Genomic DNA, 19,412 nt, shown 5'->3' on the forward strand with positions numbered 1-19,412 from the left:
CAAGTCAACAAGTAATGCTTTGACAATTGTCTGAATTCAAAGCATATCTTAAAAAAAGCTTTATCACCTAATAAAGACAACCTTAAAGGTTATAGCTAAGGTTGCAGCTTTTGGGCATATGATATTGTAGTCATAATTTGCACACTGAAATAACATCAGCATTCTTTTAAGTCATTAAGAAACAAAAGAAAATAACTGTGACAAAGAGACTCTTATCTTGAAGGTTAAATGAAAGTCTATTCAGCAATTAATAGGGTGCCTGTGATCTGTGAGATTGTAAACCATCTCTCCTCCTTCGCAAGAACCTAAAACAGGTTGACAGTTTTAATTGTTCTGTGGAAACAACTGCATTGTACCTCCATTGCCAATTGTTTTCAGTTTCATTTCTAACATTAAAACTCAATTGTTAGTACCCTGTCAGATCCTGTGCTATACATGCGTTGTTAATACGTATTGTAATTAATTTGAACTTGCCGTGGCATAGTCAAAGTATATTTTGTATGAAATCATCATTGAACTGTGAAGATTAGGTGGAGTAGCTATTATGGATAATAAGTGGTATTGATTACCACCCACCATTGTCTCTTGGTGTCATTGGACAGGTGTAACCATAAATAAATATTGATTTTTCACAGTGTATTTCGTCATGGGAAAATCCTTTTGTTGTTGAAATGGGTATCGCTATATACTGTACTACGTATTTCCTGGCATCGTGAATAAATGAGTTTTCAATATCGAGGGTGATTTTTTTAAAATTTTTTTATTATCATTTGGCAGTAAAGTGACATATTTCAAGTACTTCATGTAAATCATAAAGACATAGAGAGAGAGAAGTTAACTAATTACTAAATTGGTGCTAGGACAAAACAATGAGGGGTTTTGTTTGTGAGGAGATTATCCTCCAGATTTATGACATTTTTGTCATACATGCTGCTTACAGAAACCCCATTGAATGATGTAGTTCATTCAATTGACTAGCCAAGGTGTCACTCTGCATAATGAAGTAAAAGCCCCCAAAAATGTAGGAGTTTTCCAATTCAGTTTTTTTTTACATGTTACTAATATTGATATAAACTTGTCTAGCTGTTGAATGAGATGTTGAAAATCGAATATTGGCAGGAATCGTACTTGCTCATTAATCTTCACTTGTTGGCGCAAAAATCTAGGAGAGTGACTTAGTTGGATCAATTTGTAACTAATTTTGAGTATTAACATTCAGTAGGTTTTGGTTAATATTGTTGACTAAAAAGCAGAAGAGCTGGTTGATTTTTTTGCTTTAGACAATTAAGAAGAAAAAAAACAAAAGTATTTTGATTCGCATTTGGAAAGCCATGTTTTCATCAAAAACGATCAATTGTGTAGGATGAGACTGTAGATAGTGTTATTTGGAGGTTCCATCGTTCCTTCGGTTCATTTTCGTCCTTTTTCCTATAATTTGTATACAAGTAAAGTTGTCATACTGCTATTTTTGTTGTTCTACCCTTCAGAAGTAAATGACTGCGCACCATTACCTTGCCTTAATGGAGGTGTCTGTCAAGACATTGGCAATACATTTTTCTGCAACTGCCCTGCAGGCTTTGAGGGCACAAGATGCGAGACCAGTTGAGTCTTTGCTTTCTTTATCACCTATCATAATATTTAGTGATTTTATTTAGTTGTTATTGTGGCTTACATTTATTTACATCTTTCCATACTTTAAAAGAAGAAAAAAAAAGATCAAATATTTATTTTGTGGCCCTCTTGACATACATGTAGCAACTTTCCGTCTGTATAGAAGCCCTTTACGCATCTGAACGACCGCAAAAAACTTAAAGTAGATTGTACGAACGTTTTTGGTTGTTGAATGTTATGTTTGAAAATAGTTTCTGCTGCTTTGTGTCATACTGGTGAAAGACATTGACAATGGACAGTTCCTTATATTAAAATGTAATCATATCTTGATCAAAATTGTCAAAATATTTCATTTCAACTATTAAACATGATGAAACTTCTCTTTAATCGGCTATATTCCATCGTCATTCTTTTGCAGATATCGACGAATGCATCCCGGGACCTTGTTTGAATGGCGCCCAGTGTTTGGACTTGATAAATAGCGTCCAGTGTATCTGTGCACAAGGATTCACTGGAACGTTTTGCCAGGATAGTAAGTGCTGCACAAAAAAATGACATATGAGTGGGATAAATTATAGAATACAGTGAATTAAAAAGAATAAAAGGAATTTGAAAATACCTGTGTAAAATGGCCAAGTTGCTGTTACGTGTGCAAAACTATGTTAAGCAGTTCTTTTTGTACAAAGGAACACAGTGTTTTATAAGAGACAAAATTGAAAAGATTACTTTGTACACAAAATTCCAACTTCAAATTATGCCCTACAATTTACAGCTGAATCTTGGGTGAAAGAAAATTTGTAGAGTCTAATATTTAGACTTTTAGACGGAAGAAACAAAATTTCCATATCTGGTTGTATCCGTATTGGAATTCTTCCTCTTTGTTGTCTATGGATACAGTGGTAGCGAACAATAAACGTCTTTTACTGTGTTCTAACCCGAAGCTGCAATTTTTGGTTGAATTTGGGCTTTTTGGCGCAATATGCCCAATTATTCTATATTAGAGGAATGATAAATAATTGCTGTCGAAGATATCACCAACAGGATCGATGAAAGGGAAGACATTAATTATGCAGAAACTTTGAAGGTTTCTCTCTGCAGTTTAAGCCTCTTGCAATATTGAATTTTGAGTATTGATGTCAAATATTGTAGGCAAATTTGTGCGCTGAGGAAATGCACTCTTTTTGTTCGTGGAAATGCAATAGTTCTCTTCGGAGTGCATCGTTAAATGTATGCGATATTGTTTTGCCAAAAGTACGGTACTGTTCACTGGTTAATTACGATTTGAATTTTCCTTGTTTTCTTTGTTTTTAGATATTAATGAGTGTCAGAGCCAGCCGTGCATCAATGGACAGTGTTTTGACCTGATCAATGCATTTAGGTGCGATTGCACGCCTGGATTTGAAGGAGTCCTATGTCAAACAGGTACTGAATTAAACAGATAAAATCATTGTACTATACTCAATGGAATATTCTGGGGGCAGACAATGTAAAACTTACGTCAAAGAATGATATGTTCCGGAACCTTTAGTCCAAAAAAAAACCTCCCATCTCATCAATTTGAATGTAATAAATGTTGACTAATAACCTAACTTACACTGACTTAGTGGTAGAGTACTGGGCTTGTAACCAAGAGGTCGCTGGTTCGAATCCTTTGCTAGCCATACATTTTCTTTGCTCTTTTTTAAATGATATCATTCTGTCTACTGTTGCCAGATGCATTCTCGAAATATCACAAAACTAAAAAATAAAAAAAATCTTATCTTTCCAAGTTGCTATGATGATGTACTTTTAGCAGTTTTGAACTAGAGATGCAGAAAACTTTCCCGGAACTTTGTTTAGCAATCAACTTTAGCCATCAGCTTATCCCGTTAATTCTCACCCGAATTATGTGCAGAGTATAGCTGAGCTTTCCCAGGTGGTAGGATTTAGTAGGTGAAGTCTAACTGTGGTGTCATCATCTGGGCAAATGTGTCATCCAGCAAGTAAATGTTTACTATTTCATCGATTTGTTCTTGTGTCCTTCAAAACTGATACATTTAGCAGAAAGCAGAAACTCGCACAAAGACACGCACACACACTCAAAAAGAAGGAAAATGAATATAAGTAAAAGTGATATAGATGTTACATTTTGATACTCTTCCCATGTTAAATTCAAATGTGCACATTCAAGCTTGGGTTCCCTTTGAAAGAATTAACCCATTCTGCATTTGACATTGTTCTCTCAGACAGCATGTTGCTTGAACAATCTGCACTATCAAAAACTAGTTTGTAAGTTTTGAACTTATAAGTAAGAAATATTAGTAGCTTCAAGAATTTACACGTAGCTAGTCCTATGTTTATATGTGAAGTGTTGAACATAATACTATTACATCAAACATTCATACTTTCATTATAAAAGCAAGTTGGTTTTTATGATATCGCAATGGATTTACGACTGATTTGATGCGTTTCTATGTATAAACTGTCTTGGGATAACCTCCTTCAGTATAAATTATTTTCAAGGCCTTTGGGTGTATAGTTACCTCTGTAAATCTTTCCAGAAATCAACGAATGTTTATCCAATCCATGTGTGAACGGCGTGTGTATAGACGAAATCAACAGATTTACTTGTCAGTGTCCCAGTGGTTTCACGGGGACTACGTGCCAGACCAGTGAGTTATTCTTTATACTTTATATTTCACTCTGTTCTGTTTGTCATTGTGATCCTCCCCCCCCCACCCCACCCAAGAAAGAATTGGATGATTCACATAATTTGCATATTGCACTTAATGACTGATTGAGCTTTTTAGCCATTTTAGATGTTAAAAATGAATATAGAGGGGGAGGGGAGGGGGGTGGGTGGGGAGGGGGTTGTATTGGAATGGATGGGGAGGGGATGGAGCAATTTGGGTTAACCAGAGTATTTCGGAATGTAATATATTTGAATACCTATTGTGTTTGCATCTCGGAAAGTTACATCTCTTCACTGCCTGACCGGTCAGTCCAGTACAGCTGGCCTTTCAAGCCATGTTTTCAATCTCAAGCTGAAACTTTCAATATCGATATGATATTCGATATACTGTACATAAATACTAACTCCCACAGTAATAGCTGTATCAAACAGCTACCCATTATGTGTCATGATATATGTAATTGATTTGTGTCAAGGACATTAGTACTGTAGCTGTACAACGATCATATCAAACATCTGTTCCTTGGTTTGTCACCCTCTAAAAAGAATCGCTTTTCTTTCTTTGATAAAAAAATATTTGACATGTTGGTTTTAGTTTGTCTCACACTTCTTAACCCCATGTATGTACTATCTTCATATACTGTGAGCTAGTAAAATATATATGTAACATTTTTGTTTGTTACAAAGTAGATCAATTTACAGGTCTTGAAAGGTTATCACAAATTGTTTGTATCACCCCTACTAGTACATCTTTTGAAAGCTAAACTGCAATTGTAAGCGGTTATATTTGTCTTGGCTCCAAAAAGTGAAAGCGATGTGTTTAAAATTGTCAAAATTTGATGATTTTGCTTGCAAGTCCTAGAAATTTTGTGCAATGCCAATATTTTTCTTTAGCATTGTTGCATCGTTGGACTGCCCAGATCATTGATAAAAGGTTATCTGGAAGTAGAAATGAATTTGTCTTCATTTTTTTCATCAGCGTTAATATTTTTTTTCCATGAATAAACATTAATATCTTTACGTAAAACTAATCCTTGTCCTAAATATTCATCAACATAGCATTTTTTCTACTCATGAATAAAACATAAAATCTTCTCATAAATTTTCATCGCCGTTTTTTTCTTCTCTTTTTTTTCTGTAGACATAGATGAATGTGCCAGTAATCCTTGTCAAAACGGAGGTGTCTGTATTGACCGCAATAATGGATACCAGTGTATGTGCCCTGCAGGACTGTTTGGTGGCCAATGCACCATTAGTAAGTACAATATCGATATGGTTCTCTCTCTCCCTCTCTCTTTACATCTAATCTTGCTTACTTTATGAAAAAAAATGTTAAAAAAATAAACAAAAGGTTCATTATGAGAGGTGACAACAGAGTACTTACATGGGGAACTCCTTACCTTCTGGACAAATTACTCATGCATTTTCCCGTGCCATCGGCGCTCAACTCACAAAAAAAACTACCACCAACTATACCGTAGCCTGCCAATGGCAGCCGGTCTAGCCAGCTCTGTCTGGCCAGATCCGGTGCCTTGGTCTGGTCATTCTTATCCTGTGATTTGCACTGTTCAATTGCAAGTCTACATCCAAGGTTTTGATGCTTGTTTTGCATCCGCTCAGCTCACTTGAGACCTTATTTTCTCCCGTTTTGGTGAGTTCGCTCCTGTTTAGTCCCTTTGGGACCCCTCTTTCCACCCGGGGTACATCGGGGAAGGGTTTTTCCTTCCTTTCCTGTTCGGCCGTAGCATAGCTAGCTTCGACGAGATCCCTCAATATTGTTTTGTGTGGGGGTTCATCGACCTTATCTCGGGTACAAGGTGTGCTTTTGGTTGCCTCCTTGCTCTGGGATCGGTGGGCTTTTCGAGCCTCTTTGCGGCCTACTTCCCTCCGTGGAACTTTAGCGATTCCATTCTGGCCCTTTTTAGTAACTCGTTCCCTCGTAAGTAGCCCCACTAATCAAGTGGGGATAATTTAGAGCAAGTACAGCTATCTGACATGTGAAGTGAGCTGACAAACATATTACGATATTATATTATTATTATTATTGTGATATATGATAGATGTACAACTTGTATCATATATAAACTTGTTCAACACATTTAGTGTTTCTATCTCACACTTTCACACCCTGTTGTCGATATGAAATTACCGATTATTGGCAACTTCTTTGGATAGATCTGCTGGAATTATTTGACCCGCTGATTCCAGCATAAATTGGCAAGAAGGCTTGTCTCGTCATTGATCGACGAGGGTGCCATTACTGTGGCATCGTGTGCATAGGTTATTTGTTTAAGGCTGCATATCATGCTTATTGATATCTTACGAATGCATGATGTTAATTGTCAACATTGATATGCCAGGGTTGGGCTTTCTAGCTCACTTCAGAGGTAGTATTTCCAGAGTTCATAGGTGAAACAAGAAATCAATCCAATTAAAAGTGTGTAATAATTAATTTCTACTTAGTCTCTTAGCAAATAGAAAGTTGGGACAACAGATTGAAGCTTAGAAATATTTTCTATAAAGTTTCAGTATGACCATCTATGATTAAAAAGACCAATTGACAGACCAATGTCGTGTGACCATTTTCATATCGGCTAAATTTTCATTTGACAGATCCAGACGAATGCGGCTTGAATCCATGTCAGAATGGAGGTGAATGCACGGACTTGGTCAATAGTTATGTCTGTAATTGCTTGGAGGGATTCTCTGGAACTAATTGTGAAACACGTGAGCTCGAAATTCCCTTTAACAGTTTAAATTTATTTCAATGTTCTTGCTGACTCTCTCTACAATACTAAGATTCAAGGCCATAGAAATGGGTTTGAAACATTTCTAGGCTATCTAGAAATCACTCCTGAATCACTGATGTAACTGAATCACTGGCAAAGTATTTTTTGCTAATTTTCTTCTTATTAAACTTTGTCATGAATATTTTATAGGCAGAAGTAAAAGTAAAATGTTAATGTAATTTGACTTGCTGTTTTACAAGATGATTTCTTATAAGAAGTTATATTCATCGTTAGAACAAAGATCCTCATTCTTTTTATTTCTTTGGTTCCAGAATCCAGCAGTTGTGGGACCAACCCCTGCTTCCCAAATGGACAATGTGTTGACCAGGCCAATGGGTTTATCTGCGTATGTAACCCAGGCTTTGAGGGCACAACTTGCGCATTAGGTAAGTAATATTTGACTGTGTTATAAAAGTAAGAGGGCCCAGCATTTTTTCCTAGTAGGATCTTCCGTGGAGAACTGGAATGATAACAGATAGAGATTCACACTTGGCATAGATAGATGGACAGACATCGTCGCTTCCAGTAACTTTTGTATATCTACCTTCAGAGACTTTTTCCGATTAGATAAACTTTTTTGTTTTATGTTAAGCTAGGAAGTTTATCATCTTTACTTGAAGGGGGGGGGGGGTACATTGTCAAAAACTTGGTGCATGTTTTACTCTATTTGGATTCTGCTGAGTTTCCAAAGACTAATTAAGTTTTGCTCTATTTTGCTCACTTGTAAACGTAGCTTGTATAAAATTTGTGGCAAAGAGATAGTGATGCTTTAAAATGTTCTCTCAATGTGGCAGCTTTCATTGGCTACAATGTCTGATATGTTTTCTTTTTCATTTTTATGTAGATATCGTTGATTGCACCCCGACTAGCTGTTTGAATGGAGGATTTTGCGTGGATCAGGTCAACGGCTTTACCTGCGATTGTCAACCAAACTTTATGGGAGACAGATGTGAAAGTAGTGAGTTTGTTTTGCATTTTCCCCGTCATTTTGAAGTATCAAGAAGATAGGAGAATTGATTCCTTTCCTACTATCCAACGTCAGAAAGTATCAGCAAGTGGTTAATATTACAAAAAATTGAAAAGAAGAAAAATGGATCTATATTCAGACTGGTAGACCTGTGAGGGCTTGTTTGACAAATCGGGATCTTTTGATTACTTCTGCTGTCTGTTTATGATTAAAATATGCATATTTGAGACTGCGTAGGTTTTACTCTGAATCGCAAGTATTTATATACAAATATTGCCCCTTTGTTGCAGTTATTAAAAATATAATATTGCCTCTAGTTTGCACGATACTTTATCATTTACATTTTATGACCCTGACATAACTGGTTTGAATTGTCAATACTGTCGTACTTTCAAATGTTTCTCTTATATTTCTTCCAAGTTTTAATGACTTGTTTTTAATATTCAGCATTTGTTCAATCAATGTTTCTAACAGATACTATCGACTGTACACCAACCAATCCATGCCTTAATAATGGACAATGTATCGAAGGCGTAGGAGCGGGTGTCTTCACTTGTAGTTGTCAGCCCGGCTTTCAAGGTCCATTATGTGAAATAAGTGAGTAGCAAATCCGTCGGTTCACTGTCAGTAGTAAAATTCAACAAATCCATGATAATTACCTTTTATACTGATCATCACATGCACACTAAATAGCATCCAAATTTAAAGATGTCGGGCAGTTTTGCAGGGACAACTATTCATGAAGTAGCTTTAATATTTCTTTGCCTCACCTATCTCTCTCTCTCTCTCTCTCTCTCTAAGCCCTCCCATCATCACAAGCATTTGTTTCTGTCGATAGTAGTACAAGACATAAATTGGGTTACTTAAAAAAAAGGAGAATGTGTCCGTAACAAAATAAATCTGTTAAACCTAGTCAAGGTCAGAGCTATCCATACACTTATGCCAATTAAAACTTAATTAAACCAAAGAATGTGGTTTGTTTAATAATTATGAAGGATGATAATTGGATGAGTTGCTGATTTTGTTTTATATAGCATTATTCACTGGTGGGGTGGAGGGAGGGCTAGGGTGGAGGGAGTGGGGGAGTGGAATGAAGTAGAAACTGACTGAAGATGGATAATCTTATATTATACAACACCTATTTTTATGAAGAACATTTGATTGGTCGATTGCATGCAAAATCCGCTTTATTGCACTCTATGAAATAGAACCATGTGTTATACTTTTTTGATAGCCCTTTTTCCAATGGTAAGAGTGCAGAGAAACCTCTCTGTTCAAAAAAATCTGTTGCATGAGTGCATTTTACAACCAATTATATCCAAATTTGAAGGTGTTGTATAAAACAAATAATGAATGGTTTCCATTCGTGCAATAGTGCAAATATTACATTTGTTAAAAGATGTAATTTGTTCCATTCAACTCGGCTGCGCCTCGTTGAATGGAACATTCCATCTTTCAACTCATGAAATATTTGCACTATTGCACTCATAACCATTTATTATTTGTATACTGTAAGCTCAGTTCTAGATAACATCTTGATATACATGATGTACTACTTTGTTATGAGCTATTGGTCGATGAGGACAAAGTGATGTCGACTTAACTCTTCTCATCACCGAGTACACTCACAGTGTATTCCAAACTCTAGATTATAGCAGCTTCTATAAAGCATTCATGAAGTACCCAGTTGTTAAGGGATTGTCAGATCAAAGCTATTGCTTTTACAGTCTGACCAGGGCAGCAGTCTAACAGGAAGGTTAAACATAAGCTACTACTTCCAAGTTGCGTAAGAGTTGCAACACTTGTAATATGTACATAGAACAGATCTTTTGAAGAGGAATATGCCATATTCAGTGGCTTGGAGAGCCAGGTTGGAACACATTCTTAGTTCGACAGTAGGTTCCCTTATCTTTAAAGTGTCTCAAAAAGAAATATGGTACAGTAATGGAGGTATGAATGCATTATTCTTTATTCCAGTGCTTTCTTGTGTTCTTGTTCTACCCCCACCCCCTCTCCCCCCTTGTTGAAACTTGGCTTGGAGCTGTAACGACCTGATCCCTCTTTCCCCAGCCCTGTTCATAAAAGCCAAGTGTTTATGTTGGCAATCAATTGTTGAGTTAAGAAATGAGTATTTTGTACATGTATTAGAGCATGTCCTAGGGATGTATAATGCTTTGGCTCTGGCTTACTAGTTTAATTGTATCGTACAGTAGGGACTGACAATTGTTATCTATTGTTCTGCCTTATGAGGTCTATTTCTAGGAATTTCAAGGTATGATTGCCGATAGTTAACTTCTTCACAGCTGCTCCAAATAATATTAGGAGTAACCACCAATGTTTAGGTAACTATAGTGACTCTTTGTCTATTGATATCTATTTTTCCTCCCGCCTCAACAGATCCATTCTGTGATCCCAACCAATGTGTCAATGAGATCCAGTGTATTCCTGAGACGAATGGCTTTACATGTGAATGTTTGCCTGGCTGGCAGGGAAGACTATGCAGTATTGGTATGTATATTGTTTCACATGTTAAATAATGTGGAGAAGGTGCTTTTAGTTTAGGTAATCAGAGTTTTTAGTTAGGTGAGTAGAGCTTTTAGTTAGGCAATTAGAGCTTTTAGTTAGGTAAGTAGAGCTTTTAGTTAGGTAATTAGAGATTTTAGTAAGGTAATTAGAGCTTTTTGGTGGAGCAGCATCCCAGCGTTGTGTGTTTGGCGTTGAGGTCGCTGATGATAATGATGTGCTTTGTGGTTTTGGCAGAGTCGTTGAGAAATGTGGTGTGGGAAGGACTGCAGTAGATACGTAGCACCATGACCCGCTTCCCGTCAATGAAGGTACCTAACTAAAAGCTCTAATTACCTAACTAAAAGCTATACTTACCTAACTAAAAGCTCTTATTACCTAATTTATTAAGAGCTCTAATTACCTAACTAAAAGAGCTTTTTTAAGCTTTTTAGAGCTTTTAGTTAGGTAATTAGAGCTTTTAGCTAGGGTATTAGCATGCGCTTACACATCTGTCACACCCACCTGTTTACATACCTGTACAATTTCAGCATTTTTGAAGTAATGTAGTACTTTAGCCTTTAACAGTCTATGAGAATCAAAATATCAAAATCCTCCTTCACTGTTGTATTCAAAGAAGGCTCTAGGTTAGGCTAGGTTAGTTGTAGTACTGTATGAATTGTATGGTAAATCTATATCCTAACTGTTGAAATGTAACATACTCTCTTTAGCTGAAATATGTATTGATGACAGTGTGCGGAATTGATCAAAAATAGTTCCCTTGAAGTGTATTGAACACAGTGAAACAAATTTCCATGGTAATGAAGCCAGCATTCATAGTCCTATATGCCACGTTTATTTTATATTATACTATTCACATATGTGAATATATATGACATAGGGGTGGGAGATTTGGAGGGTCAAGTAAGTGTCCCCACTATTGTGGAAAGCATTTAAAGTGCCATTTTTCAATAACAAAAATTCCCATTGTTGCTAATGAAAAGTAGGCTTTTTCCATTTTGAAACATTGAAAAGTGCTAGCCCTTTCTTGTTTCATGGTAAGTGGCAATTAATAATGATAAAATTACTACACCATTCTTAAATTGCTCAATACACTCTAAAGTTTTGTCGTGTTGAAAAAAAAGTGGAATCTGTTGAACTGAATACAAATCGGATTTTGTTTCTTTGGGAAATTCTGAGGTGATTTTGTGATTTACCTTCTCAAATCATAGTCACATGTCCCATTATCCCTCGTAATTTGTTTGCTCCTCGTATTCCCCCATATTCAAGGCCTCTCTTGCGACCACTTTGGCGGTATTCATGACATCCATCGTAAGAAGTAAATGATGTTTCTACTACTATTCCAGTGGTAAAATGTCGTGGTAGTCATGCCTTACTTCACAGAAGACCCTGCAAGATAGAATTCAATAAGGTTTCATTTCTTTCTCTTCAGAACAAATTATCGAGGTGACGATAGTAGACGTCCAGTCCGATGCAATCACAGTCCAGTTTCCTGCTTCCCAGGACACAACGGATATTGTCGAGTATATCATCAACGTGGTAGACCCAAATGGACAAACGGTCCAACGGTTAACCCTTCCACCTGGTCTCACAACCTATCGACAGGTGATCAACAACCTTCTCGTGGACACTCAGTATATCACCGAAATTGAGGTCCTAACAGTAGACGGACAAACAATTCCAGTAGGAAGTGTTACCACTGTAACTCAAGGTATTAGACCAGTTTTATATACTTCTAGCCTTAACCCTAGAGGCTAGGACAACCGTTAGGCTATACACTCAACTGCTATCAATCACTGTGTTCATCACATATCCTTTGATCATATTAATATGATGCAATGAATTTGTTTGAGTTTATCACGTATCCTTTGAGCATATTAATATGATGCAATGAATTTGCTAATGGAACCCCCCCCTCCTTCCTCTCCATTGCATGAGAAAGGAAGGACAAACGAACCAACGGAAAGGAGATTGAATTAGTCTTTGTATTCTCTTTCTCATCCTGTCTACTTAGATCCTTGCCTTAACAACCTATGCGGACCCAATACCATCGAGTGCTTGGCATCGACTACAGACGCCAGGGGTTATATTTGTCGCTGTCAAACCATGTTCTCCGGTCCTACCTGTGATATGGGTTAGTTCATTTATTTCAATTATTTTCATCTGGCAATTAGTCACTTTGTTTTATTTGGCATCAGCTCAGTCGAACTCAGTAGGGAAAGATTTGGAAACTAAATGTATAAAATTGATAATCCTGAGCACTGGAGAATAATTTATCCAGTATGCCATCGCAAAGTGCTTTGCAAAGATTAGTCAAATTGCTGTACAAATCCAACAATCTATGGCAGTCGTTTTTACTCAGGAATCATATCGTATTATAAGAATTTTACATTTGATTACTCAGAAATCATATTACTAAGGAATCATATTGTATTATTAGAATATTGTATTATAATCATTGTATAATCATAGTATAATCATATTATAGTCATTTTATTATCATATTATAATCATATTATAATCATATTATAATATGATTATTATATTATTTATCATATTATTATAATACTATTATTAGAATATTGTATTATAATCATATTATAATCATATTATCATCATAATATAATCATATTATAGTCATATTATAATCATATTATAATCATATTTTAATCATATTATAAATATAATCGTATTGTTATATATTCGTATTATTATCATATTGTATTATCAGAAACGAAGATCAGGGCCTTCAGAGCCGCCACACAAGACTTGAATACTAAATTAATGATCCCATACTTAGGCTGGGCTGGTCATCTTCCTCTATATACACCATACAGATATGAGACTGGGATTTATAATTCTTCATTATGGAATAATTGATTTCATTATCTCATATTTTGTCTCTCTTATTCTACTCCATTTGATATGAAACTGATCTGATCTTTTGTAGTTTGTAATCCTCCCATTTGTTTTTCTTTGGAAACCTTTCTTTATTTGCTCATCTAGGTGTGGACCAATGTGTAAACGGACCATGTATGAATAATGGAGACTGTATAAACACAGTCAATGGCTTCCTTTGCAACTGCCCAGCAGAATTCACAGGAACATTCTGTGAAGAAGGTAGGTCATTCGTTCAATAACCGACGATTCGTAACTCATCTTAAGCTACGTATATGGGCCTATTATTGCTTCTTACCTTAAATGTGTTTACTACTTAAAATATAATTGTCTATCGCAAATTTATTTTAGCTGACTAAAAGGCTAAGCTTCTCATCTGCATCGTCCTGTCTATTCCACTGAATGTTGGAAGGATTATCCGTAGTCAACTGTTACGAAAATGATCGATTTTAGACAACATGTCGCAAGTTGGATGCTGAGGAGACTGCTGCAGCACTGCATCCTAGCGGTGTAGGCCATAGTTTGTTGTGCCCTGCAGTGTTGTACCCCACAATAGGCTCTGCAGAGATATTCTGTGTTGTTTGATATTCAATCAGCCTTGCTGTAGGGGGGGGGGCAAAGAGGGCGATCGCCCCAACCCCCTTGAGCATATTTTGTTTTGATATCTCTAGTAATTTGTAAATAAACAAAGGTTAGATGCAACTTACAAGGCCTGGGAAGTGTCATTTGCAGCAATCTGGGAGGCATGTTCGGCCAAAATGTTCTTGTACGCTTCGCGCCAATCCATGGTGGCGCTACGCTTAGGTAGTTTGCCTACAGGCTTCGCCCCTCCCTTGGCTGATTCCTGGCTACGCGCCTGGCTGTAAGGGGTTTTGCACCTACTGCAGCTTTTCCTTGAGACACAGTAACTAAATGGTCTGTGTTGGATGATATCAGTAAATTGTCAGTCCTTTAAGTGATCTTGTAAAACACTGGGTACTGTGACAAAGTTTAGTTTGCCTCCTGTCATTCAAAATCTTCTAGAAAACAAACTATGTATTGTTTGTTTGTTTGCATGTATGCCACATTATCCCACGACAGATTTGGCAATTTACAGCTATCTACAGCCTACGACAATTTTAGTAGCAGGCAGAGCTATCCCTAAGGTAAAGCCTAGTTATGCGGATGGTAAAGTCAGCTTATAAAGTTGTAAATTATTACCTGATATCTAAGAAAACTCATAACAAGCTCGTGCCATCTTTGTGTTTACCTATCACTAAATCCTGACATTTTCATTTGTGATTCTGATGAGAAAGAAAAGAATGTTTTGAAATTCATGAAAATGACAAAACTGTTTTCTTTTGTGAATTTATTCCCACAGATGTCAATGAATGTGTAACTATCATGCCATGCGTAAATGGACAATGTGCAAACCTCTTTGGCGGTTACCAGTGTATCTGTCCCGCCGGTTTTTCGGGTACCAATTGCCAACTTGGTAAATTCAATTTTTTTTTTATTTTTCGTTTTTGCTGTCCTGTCCCTTATTAAAAAAGCAACTTATTGGATTTGTGAGATGATCTTACGTCGGAAGAAAGTTTGTTCACTCATTATATCAAATGTTCCTTTATAAATGTTTGAAACCTAAAAGAATTGAAAAACTGTGGAAAGAAGACGAAACTAAGAACTCATAATGGAGGAACAGTAGGACCGACTGTTAAATTGGACAAATGGAGCAAGTAAAAAGGGCAAACTCAGACACAATAAAAGCAATTTGAAAGATTTAAAAATGCTATGCAGTAATAGAAAGTACTATACATAGTTAAAAGAAAAGTCCAGGTCAAAATTTCTTTTTGATATGTTAAAGAGGAACATAATCTAAGCATTCTGGTGAAATTTGCATTCAAGTCCTATGTTCCTTTTCTGAGATATTGGACAGTTGAAGTTGCCACCTTTCGTACCAAAAGTGAACTTGGAGCAAACAGGTGTGCAACAACCTGTGCATCAGTGTGCAACAATGATGTCACTGGTGTGACATCATTGTTGCACACTGATAAATAATATTTTGTTTTCCTTTAAAATTTACGTCAAATTTAATACTCCACAATTGGATGCATCCATTATGTGAATGCACCACAGATATTGGTATTTTATCAACTTTACATCCCATTTTGACAAATTAGTTACCCTATCTAATCCAAGGTCAAATCAATAGACTGAAAAATAAAGAAAACACAACATAATTTGTCAGTGTGCAAATATGATATCACACCTGTTTGCTTCAAGTTCACTTTTGGTAGAATATCATATAACTTCAGCTGTCAATATCTCATAAACGGTACATAGGAATTGGATACAATTTCACTAGAATGGTTAGATTATGTTCCTCTGTAAAATATCAAAGAGAAATTTTTACCTCAACTATTCTTTTAAAGAAACATTTTGAGGACACTTTTTTGGAGTCAACTTAGTGACAGCTTTGTGGCCCATTTGAAACTGAAATGAGGAGGTCATGTCAAATTGTAGAAATCCAGCAAAATTGTTTGTGTTTCCAAGAATTTGCTCAGACTTAAAATCTAAAAATGTTTGTGTAAAAATGATCTATGACATGTTTCAAATGGGGTGACATTAAAAATCTGTTATTTCTTTATTGATGCATGGACGGTTAGCCACCGTGCCAAATGAATATGCTAGATGCAGACAGATATTAACTAAACACCAAATTATTTTCCATATTTATATCTCTCTCAATGTTCATATTTTTTTTTTCTGTCATTACTCTGACAACAGGAAGTGTCTGCACTATTAACCGATGTCTTAATGGAGGGGTATGTTTTCCTGGAGTAACAGCGACAGACTTCATCTGTATGTGTCAGCCAGGCTTTGCTGGACAACTCTGTGATACAAGTAAGTACCGAAACAGATCATCTGCCTTTCGCATTCCAGTCTTTCAGATTTTTTGTCTCCTTGTGGGGTAGATAGAAGGAGAGAGGAAATGCAGCAGGAGGAGTTGGGAGGGGGGGGAATGAAGATATTTTCTGCTTTCTTATAAAAACTTTACATCTTGTTTCTTTGGGTGGAGATTAGCTTTATGCTAACCTAGTTTACCCTTTATTGCTTAAATAGATGAATGGATGAATGAATGAATGAATGATTGAATGAGTGAGTGAGTGAGTCAGGCAGACAGCCAGTTACTCACTCACCCACTCACCCAGTCAGTCACATAGTCAGTCACATAGTCAGTCACTCAGTCAATCAATCAAATCTCTCTCACACCAAGGGGATTTCTGTTTGTATTCTTTGTACAATAGTACACTGTTATAAAGGATGTTTATGTTTTTGTTTTTGTCATCTGTTTTTTTACTTTCTCTTTCCAGATATCCCTGATTGCATGCCAGAACCATGTCAGAATGGTGGTACATGCGTGGATGGTATCAACCAGTATACCTGTAACTGTCTTACTGGGTTCTCCGGGGTGAATTGCGAACAGAGTAAGTCACAGAAATGAGTAAAAATATTGGCATATTTTGTTTTGTTTTCATCTTTGACAGAAAGTCATTTGATGATTTAAACTTTTATGAGATAGCTGGAAGTAAAGAAAGTTTTTAAATATTTCTGTAGAGAATTTCAGGTGTAGACTTTGACATGACACAATTAAGTGCAAAATTACCCTTCATTTACCTGAATAGATTCAATGTAAATATCATTCTTGGTTGAAATCCACAACAGAGATGACATTTTATTTATTTTGTTTTCATTGAAGGTACCAATCCTTGTAATGATATGCCTTGTCAGAATGGTGGCATTTGCAGTCAGGCCTTAGGGAGTTACCTCTGTCAGTGTCCTGCTGGATTCAATGGAAGAAATTGTGAAACAGGTAAAACACCAGGGAGTCATCAAATTGTAGAATCAGAGACTAACAAGTATGTTATTCAGCCGTAATGTATGTTCAAGTTCAAGTATGTTTGAAGTATGTTATTCAGCTGTAATGTATGTAAGTATAGAGTAGGTTATTCAGCTGTCATGTAAGTATGCTTGAAGTATGTTATTCAGCCGTAATGTAAGTATGTTTGAAGAATGTTGTTCAGTCGTAATGTAAGTATGTTTGAAGTATGTTATTCAGCCCTAATGTAAGCAGTGTTCGATTTTTCCGGTATCGCATCGCAAAATGCGATCCAAAACGACAAACTTGCGAGACGTTTCCAAATCAGCATCGCACATTGTGCCGATTTGTGCGATACAAATTCCTAGTCAGATTTGGGAGCAAACACTCAAACCTTAACTTACGAACTGTCGATCACAATGTAGAAGTTATAATTTATTGAGTTTATACTCAATGTACAACTTATTCACTTGACCGTATAGCGAAAAAAAAACCTGAAAAAATATTATCCTACCATAGTTAAGTGTAAAGCAAATAGCCTAACCACCTCGGCGGTTACGGATCTCACGTAACTTAACTCCCTGGCAACGTGCCAAAAAAATGTTAACAAACAGGTGTTACACAGGGGATGAGCTCACAGTTGTTGGGAAGGTACCTGGGCAAATTCGCAGCACATGTACCGTGGTACAGTAGTTGGGTATAGGGTTAAACACTGCAGTTGTAAAAATGTACGCATAGTGCACGCTATTCATTGTTAGGCAGTCTAGAAACGGGGCTTTGCTGAACGTTGTTTGTTTCATAATATCGGAAGTTTTGTAAGTTGCACTTTTTAAAGATTGAAAGACAGATTAAATCTCTTTTCATTTTATAACATAATATAGCTACTTTAACTTGTCATTTTAAAATTTTCATCAGTTTCGTGACAATTTAAATAAAAAAAGTTGTCAGTATTTTGCATCCTCAACTGCGAATTTTTTCATCGCCAGACATCGCAAAAAATGACAACAATTTTCGGGGGCTTTCGCCCCCAGGATCCCCACGAGGGGTTCTACCCCATGACCCCACCATAGCCCTAAGACGGGCCCCTGGACACCACGCCTTTATGCTCGCACGTTACGCGTGCTAGGCAGGCGAACACCGGCGGGAAATCGGCAGTGTGTTCGCGGAAAATTGAACAAGGTTTTCCAACACTGCTGAACTGTGCAGTTACTGTATGCATCATGTTCAAGGTTTTCACGGAGGCCTTTGAGGAAATGAATGGTTAGTACAGTGTATATATGCTGCACTAATGCTGTGTGTAGGCCAAGGTTCACGAAGGTCATTGGTTATATTCGCGCGCCGTAGACGTGTTTTTAGATGTTACGGAGAGTCAGGTTTCCATGGATATTAATCGAAAATGAATCTGAGTTTAACTGACGCTAAAGAAATGGATCGTCTTGGGCAGATTAACAAATCATTGCAAGTATAAATAAGTACAGGTAGCTCTGCTGTTAAAAAGAAAAGTTCAATATCGGTTTGCTGTTATCGGCAATTAGGCAAAATTTTACCGATACCGATATGCTGCCGATATTGCAAATAGCAACACTAGTATAAATAATAATAATAAACAAACATTTTGTAGTTAATACATTGATCGCCAACATTTGGTCCGTTTTGTGGTAATTTCAAAACTGCTATTCAATATTGGGGAACTGCTATGCAACAAAAATATTGTATAGCAATTGTCGAAATTTGTTGCTATGCAATTTTTTGGCCATAAGTCGAACACTGAATGTAAGTATGTTTGAAGTATGTTATTCAGTCGTAATGTAAGTATGTTTGAAGTATGTTATTCAGCCGTAATGTAAGAATGCTTGAATTATGTTATTCAGCTGTAAAGTAAGTATGTTTGAAGTATGTTATTCAGCCATAATGTAAGTATGTTGGAAGTATGTTTTTCAGTCGTAATGTAAGTATGTTTGAAGTATGTTATTCAGCCCTAATGTAAGTATGTTTGAAGTATGTTATTCAGCCGTAATGTAATTATGTTTGAAGTATGCTGTTCAGCCGTAATGTAAGTATGTTTGAAGTATGTTGTTCAGCTGTAATGTAAGT

General features: G+C 36.5%; 1 protein-coding gene across 4 annotated transcripts in view; it reads left to right on the top strand.

Moving 5' to 3' along the window:
* Positions 1 to 19,412, top strand: part of LOC139959974 (uncharacterized) — a 132,900-nt gene that overhangs the window by 25,746 nt on the left and 87,742 nt on the right. For all 4 annotated transcript variants that reach the window (XM_071957935.1, XM_071957933.1, XM_071957934.1 and 1 more), the window contains 17 exons: positions 1,488 to 1,601; positions 2,030 to 2,143; positions 2,923 to 3,033; positions 4,152 to 4,262; positions 5,424 to 5,537; positions 6,896 to 7,009; positions 7,344 to 7,457; positions 7,916 to 8,029; positions 8,513 to 8,635; positions 10,436 to 10,546; positions 11,994 to 12,272; positions 12,576 to 12,695; positions 13,568 to 13,681; positions 14,820 to 14,933; positions 16,226 to 16,342; positions 16,813 to 16,926; positions 17,199 to 17,312. In XM_071957935.1, coding sequence (XP_071814036.1) covers positions 1,488 to 1,601; positions 2,030 to 2,143; positions 2,923 to 3,033; positions 4,152 to 4,262; positions 5,424 to 5,537; positions 6,896 to 7,009; positions 7,344 to 7,457; positions 7,916 to 8,029; positions 8,513 to 8,635; positions 10,436 to 10,546; positions 11,994 to 12,272; positions 12,576 to 12,695; positions 13,568 to 13,681; positions 14,820 to 14,933; positions 16,226 to 16,342; positions 16,813 to 16,926; positions 17,199 to 17,312 — 2,112 coding nt within the window. The remainder of the gene's footprint in view (positions 1 to 1,487; positions 1,602 to 2,029; positions 2,144 to 2,922; positions 3,034 to 4,151; positions 4,263 to 5,423; positions 5,538 to 6,895; positions 7,010 to 7,343; positions 7,458 to 7,915; positions 8,030 to 8,512; positions 8,636 to 10,435; positions 10,547 to 11,993; positions 12,273 to 12,575; positions 12,696 to 13,567; positions 13,682 to 14,819; positions 14,934 to 16,225; positions 16,343 to 16,812; positions 16,927 to 17,198; positions 17,313 to 19,412) is intronic.

This window comes from Apostichopus japonicus, chromosome 19, assembly GCF_037975245.1.
Source record: "Apostichopus japonicus isolate 1M-3 chromosome 19, ASM3797524v1, whole genome shotgun sequence".
NCBI lineage: Eukaryota > Metazoa > Echinodermata > Holothuroidea > Aspidochirotida > Stichopodidae > Apostichopus > Apostichopus japonicus.